Consider the following 6,787-nt stretch of genomic DNA (forward strand, 5'->3'; position numbering starts at 1 on the left):
CAACAGACTTAAGAGCCATTGATTTAGATTTGTTTACTTTGGGTAGGTCAGACTCATAGGACTGAAGAGATCCTACAAGCTCATCAACAGGGATGGTTTTCATATCATTGCTCTCAGTAATGGCAGTCACTTTGGGTCTAAAGTCTTCAGTTAAAGATCTAAGTATCTTCCTAACAATTTTAGATTGATCATAGATTTCATCCAAGTTAAAAGCAGAATTAACAATATCATTCAATTTAACATAGAATTCATCAAAAAATTCATCATCAGACATTCTAATGCTTTCAAATCTAGAAGTCAATTGCTGCAGTTTATTAATCTTAATTGCCTTTGTGCCTTCATGCACAGTTTGAAGGATCTTCCAAGCAGTGTGAGCAACCTCAACATTAGAGATTCTCTTAAATTCCTCCATAGAAACAGCGTTAAAGATGGCATTCATAACTTTGCTATTGAACCCTGCTGCTTCTTTTTCAGAAGTTTGCCACTCACTCACAGGAGTAGTGGGCTTCTGCCATCCGTATTCAACGGAATTCCAAACCCTCTCATCAATGGATTTCAAGAATGCTTTCATCCTTACTTTCCAATAAGCGTAGTTATTCCCATCAAAGTGAGGAGGAACAACAAGAGAGTGTCCATGCTCCATGGCAACAAGGGTCAAGGATCAGCTCAAATATCAAAAAATCTCAAACAAAAGAGCTACCTGCTCTGATACCACTTGATAGGTTTTAGACCCATTAAACCAACCAGATTAACCTAGTTAATTAGCCAAGTGATTAACTTAGTCAATTTAAGCAATTTTAGGTTATCACAAACATACAATCATATCAAAAGTATAAAGCAGAGGAATAATAAATAACACAAGATATGATCACCCAAAAAACCACACGATAAAAACTTGGGAAGGGTTTAACCTAGCTATCCTCAAGGTAAACTGAATCCACTATGCGAAAGAATCGAAGTTCATACAAAAGAACTTACAAGCTCCCCGCTTGACTTCCTAATGCTACCTACTAGTAGAACTTACTGACACGACCACGTGCAAACTCCGAATCCACGGACTCCTTCTTTCTTGGATTCTCCAATCAGCTACAAGCACCCACGCTTGTTATTCTTTAAGCTCCAATGGCAGCAACCGAGTTGATCATCAAGATGTTGATACTATCTCTACCTTGAAAACCCTAAACTTTGTATAAAGGAAAGCTCCTCTAGATCTCACAAGAGATTTACACAAAACAGAAAAGTATGAGCAATAATACAACAGGAGCAACTCTAAAAACGTGGTTAGGGTTTTTCTTTATATACCTAGGGTAAAAACAGAAAACCCAAAACGTTTAATGAGTTAGGGCTAAGCTGGAATATTCTACAGAAAAATATTCTGCCCGAGATTCGATCGATCGAGCCAGGCCAAAATGTATTAATGCATCTGCAGCCTCTTGATTCCAACTTAGATGAAAGACACTACTTTGAGCAAGCCTAAATAAGACTAAACACATTGTTTTGATCATGGTTTGCCAACATTACACATTAGAGTTCTAAATACATAAATTCCTAAATCTTTAGAACCTAACACTAATGATTTTATTTTAAGAACAAAGTTTACCTACAAAATTAGTTGTAGGTTAAGGCTACAAACTCACTCAATAAAATAAATACTACAACATATTTTAAAAATCTAACCGTTGAATTGCATGTTCTTTACGCTCTAATACATATGTTAAATTTTGTGTCAATCAGATATCATTTACTATATGATCTATAAGTTTATATTTTGTGTATAATTTTAAATTACAAAAATTTGCAATTTAAAAAATTTATTGATGACATAGTTATTGATCTTTAATTTTCTTGAAATTTTGCAAGTATGGAGGATATAAGAAGAAGATGTAATCCAATAGTGGATTTGTTAAAATTCACCTCTAATAAAAAGATATTAAGTAAGTTTGTAGCCTAAAACTACAACTAATTTTATAGCTAAACTTTGTCTTTATTTTAATTTAAACGACATTTTTTTTTCTTTGGTTCCTTGACACATTTATATATCTTTTTGAGAAATTTACGAACAACAGAAAGACATAAGTATATTTGGTGAGGAAATATATTGTTTGGGATTATATTGATACAAAATTTGCTCACACAAAATAATGAGTACCCGTCTGCCGTTGATGTTGTATACAATTTTGAAAAAATAAGATGTGACAATTTGATGTGATCATTTTAACAATGTAGATTGATTTTGTGAGTTTTTATTTTATTTATATTTTTAAGCATAAATGCATAATCCTATATTTTGTGTGGGTAAGTATACATGCGTATGTAATATATTTTAACTTTTAAGGATCTAATTGGTGTCATGTTTCACTCAAATTCTTGTTTTGAAAGTTGGTGAATTCACAAAGAACTCTTTGCTTTTTATTTCTTTCTTTCACTCCTGATTTGAGTAGATGGGTTCATGGTTATATAAATATTTATACCATGGAAATCTAATTTAAATTATATTTAAATATAACTTTCATTAACTCCACACATATACTCCATACTCATTTAATGCATAAGGCTCTTGCTATTCATAAACTTAGTTTAATTTTAAAAATAATAATAATAATAAAAAATTTAACTTTTAATGTCTTCCTTTAAAATCATTCTGATCATTCCTAACAATGCCTAGAATTTATAATAAGTGTCATATATTAGTGGATTGGTGAGTACGTCTGGAATTTGATCATGACTTCATAAACTCAAGTTCAACATGTTTTCATGCAATAGATTCTCAAGTAATGGAAAACTTGATGTGCTTATTTCTATAATGGAAAACTGATTCTTTGTCAGACCTATTGTTGATTTGTTATGAACTTCTCTCTTTATTATATTTCCATGTGAATGTAGTATCGCCCATGTAAAACGCAAACCCTGTTCTATTTTTGTCATCCATTAATTCTCCAACTCAATTGCTATCACTCTATAACCTACACACTTGAATCTTTTAGAGGATGAATAAAAATTATAAAACAATCCAAAATCAAGTGACCTTTCACATGGTCAAAAATTCTATTGGCAATCTTCAAATGAGACAAGGTAGGCAATTTTATATAACAACTAACAAGTCGAACACCAAAAAGGCTTGAGAATTACAATCAAACTCTTAAAAAATATTGAAATTTCTTTCTCTTCATTGTCATCTTTGATAATTTAACACCACATTTCACAGGTATTTACTGGCTAGTAATCTAACATTTCAAATTTATTAGGGGTCTCTTTATAAAAACCTTCTTGAGAAAATAAAAATCTCAATCTCATTCTCCATTTGCTATACCTCAATGCCAAGATAGTAGGCCACAGTTCAATATCAAACATTTCAAATTTACGAGCCATTACTTTCTTCAAAGATACTTGGATAGTTACCTATAAGAATTAAATCATCCATAAACCAAAAAAAAGGGTCAAGATATATCTCAATTTTCATGCACTTTAGAATAAAGTGTGTTCATGTGGACAGCAAGTCCAAAAGACTCTTCTTTAGAAAGATCCCTACATTATCAAATTAAAAATAAAAAATAAAAACCTGTCTTCCAGTGGACATTTAGAGAATCTATTCTTGTGAAAGTATCTATCAATCCATTGTTTCAAGTATTTAATGCCTCTACAACCTCTTTAAAAGTCATGCTCAATAGGCTATCTATTAGGGTTACAAAAAATATCTCATAAGATCAAATACTAAATCTGCAATCCTTGATCAATCCAGGATGTATCGAGAATTTGTCAAGATTATATCTTGATCAATTGAGCATGTGTCATTCTCTTCAATAGATCTTGAGTCTTCGTCTTAGACTCACAAATACTCATCAAAGACTCAACAATACTATAACCTTTTTGTCATTTGTTGCGAATGTCTAATTTATTCGACCTAACAGGCATCTTTATTAATACATTGTCATTAGATTATTGAGCATATATTAAAACGTTTGACTAAAAGGTGATCATGTAATCATATATATGGATCTTACAAAAATCCATGGGAGGTTTCTAAAATTTTTTAATTTGATTTGATCAAATAACATATGGAAATTGGATCGACATATGCCTATTTCACCGTATGTTGTCTGGTCAAACAACAAAGACTTTGTTTTCTTTATTTCCCTGGAAAAAAAAAGTTTTTTTATTTTTTATTTTTTATTTTTTTATATGTGATATATAAGTTATCTTTTATGTTTATATATGTATATACAGATAAAATTTAGCTACAAATTTGGTTATAACCTAAAATTACAATCTTACTTAATATTTTTTTATTAGAGGTGAATTTTGACAAATCCACGATTGGATTACATTTTCTTCTTATATTCTCTATACTTGCAAAATTTCTAGAAAATTATAGATTAATAGCTATGTCATTAATAAATTTATTAAATTACAAGTTTTTGTAGTTTAAAATTATGCATAAAATATAAGCTTATAGAACATATAATGAATAGTATCTAATTGATACAAAATTTGACATGTGTATTAAGAGTATAAAAAATATGCAATTCTACAGTTAGATTTTCAAAATATATAATAATATTAATGATATTGAGTAAAGTTGTAGCTTAAGGCTATTACCAATTTTGTAACTAAATTTTATCCTCCATATATTATTTTACATACGTAGAAAAATAGATGGCTTTGTCTATAAAATCAAATCCTGTTATGGTTTCTAAAAAATTTAACAAGTTGAAATTCCGGTTTCTTGTGAGGAGAGCTTACTCTAAATGTCTCAATCTACTTTGCAGACACAATATATGCTGGACCAGCTTTCTGATCTCCAAAATAAGGTATGCACATACGGCATGATAATGATGGTAATTCTATTTTATTTGCTTCTAATGTCAATAATCTACTGTTTAAGTACAGGAACACTTATTAGTGGAAGCAAACAGGGCTTTGACAATAAAGGTAATAATGTCTGTGCTGATTATCATTTTCATAAATAGTTGGGCGTTGTTCACTACTATGTGGAAGTACCACTCTCTGCATGGTCTGGTACTTTGCTCTTTTCACGTTCTTGTCTTTGCAGAACTTTTTGCACAAGCCATTTGAAAGTTGACTCTTGATTAATTACCTAGACACTGAAGCCCCTGCACATCAGTTTCATTCACTGCCTTTTTTTTTTTCCTCACACCCTTCATGAGTATACATTCAAGTCTCAATCTTGGGAAAAAATTGCTAACTGGATTTCTTAATATGGAGGCAAATCAATGCTCCTTTGTTTCAATTCTCTATAAAAGTTTCCATTTGATATTTCTTTGGGAAAAAATCAAAATACTGAAAGATTGAATTTTGAGAAAACCATGGCAGTGGTATACTTAAATGGTGGGATGGCAACTATTCCTATTATCCAAGATTGATATATTTTACGTCCATTGTCTCTTTTCCTCCTACGACACAAAAATTGTCCATGGCTAATATGATTGTTATTTGTTAACCACTCACATATGTTTTCAAATTTGCTTTCTTGCAGCTGGATGAAATTAGTTCAAGAAATAACCTTAGACAATCATGGGAAGGCGGTGAGCAAAGTCTGTCATATGGGCCTCAGAATGCTCAATCCCAGAGGTTTTTCCAGCCTTTAGATTGCAATCCCACATTGCAAATAGGGTAAGCACCCAAACCATATTTAATTAGTTTCAATACTCAAACCATTGTGACTATCTAACTTCTTGTGTCTTTAATTCCTTTTTTTGGGACACAGGTATAATGCATCTGATTCCGACCAGCAGTTAAGTGGCACAACTCATGCTCAACAAGTCAATGGGTTCATCCCTGGTTGGATGCTTTGAGCCATTTGCCAAGCACGTACGTAGCTAAATGCTTCTTGTTGGTGGCGATATCTAAATGATTTCATGAGCATTTATAGCTTATATTGTCATAAAAACAGCAGTGACTGACTTTCATAGCACTATGGAACTTCTAGCCACATGCATTAAAGCATATAAGGAGTTTATAATTAATGTGTTGAAAACCCTTAAGGGAGATGTTTATTATTTTAGCCACATGCATTAAAGCATATAAGGAGTTTATAATTAATGTGTTGAAAACCCTTAAGGGAGATATTTATTATACTTTTAAGATAACATAAGGTTGTGGTTTCACCTACCTCTTGATGATCTTCACAGTTCTTATCAAATATTCTGTGTTGAAATTGAAAATTTGAAATACCATAACATTGAAGTTGCTCAAAATTTTCAGACTTGCAAATGCTCGCTGCACTTTCAGGCCTCCCAACCACTCATTCATAAATATGCTTGCACTTTGTGATTCCAAAAACATATATTTTTCCATAATTTATTTTTATGGGAAAAAATGATTTGTTTTTCTCCATAGATACTTGTCCATAGGCTGCTCAGGTCTTTCATATGCAGCTCAGTTGTCAGGATTCTTGCATATATGAGCTGATTGGATTCTCATCCCTTACACATCACCTCCAATTCTACAGAACACCTTTTGCCTTGTAGAGCACTGAAGTTCAAAAATTCTCTTTATGGGACTGTTCCTCACAAAACTGTAATGATCTGCCCATGATATCATGTGCAGATCATTAATTTTGTGGGGAACTACTAGTTCCATATTTCACTATACTGGGCTTTCACATGAACCGTGGGCCATTAGGCTCCTGATTCTTAGGTTACAGCTTAAAGGGTAGATTGATTCGTCTAATATATGCTTCATTTTGGACGCTTAAGTTTGGCATTTGTTGGGCTCAATTTGCTACATGACCCCATGATCTCATGAGCTTCTTGTCTATTTAAGCCAT

General features: G+C 32.0%; 1 protein-coding gene across 1 annotated transcript in view; it reads left to right on the top strand.

Annotated features, from left to right (window-relative positions):
• LOC112000984 (agamous-like MADS-box protein MADS2) overlaps nt 1-6,103 on the top strand; it is a 35,987-nt gene extending 29,884 nt beyond the window's left edge. Inside the window, exons 4-7 of the mRNA XM_065771485.1 lie at nt 4,767-4,808; nt 4,888-4,929; nt 5,495-5,631; nt 5,726-6,103. Of these exons, the coding sequence (XP_065627557.1) occupies nt 4,767-4,808; nt 4,888-4,929; nt 5,495-5,631; nt 5,726-5,813 (309 nt within the window). The 3' untranslated portion in view covers nt 5,814-6,103. The remainder of the gene's footprint in view (nt 1-4,766; nt 4,809-4,887; nt 4,930-5,494; nt 5,632-5,725) is intronic.
• Nucleotides 6,104-6,787: the final 684 nt, after the last annotated feature.

Source organism: Quercus suber, unplaced genomic scaffold, assembly GCF_002906115.3.
Source record: "Quercus suber isolate HL8 unplaced genomic scaffold, Cork oak 2.0 scaffold_44, whole genome shotgun sequence".
Classification (NCBI taxonomy): domain Eukaryota; kingdom Viridiplantae; phylum Streptophyta; class Magnoliopsida; order Fagales; family Fagaceae; genus Quercus; species Quercus suber.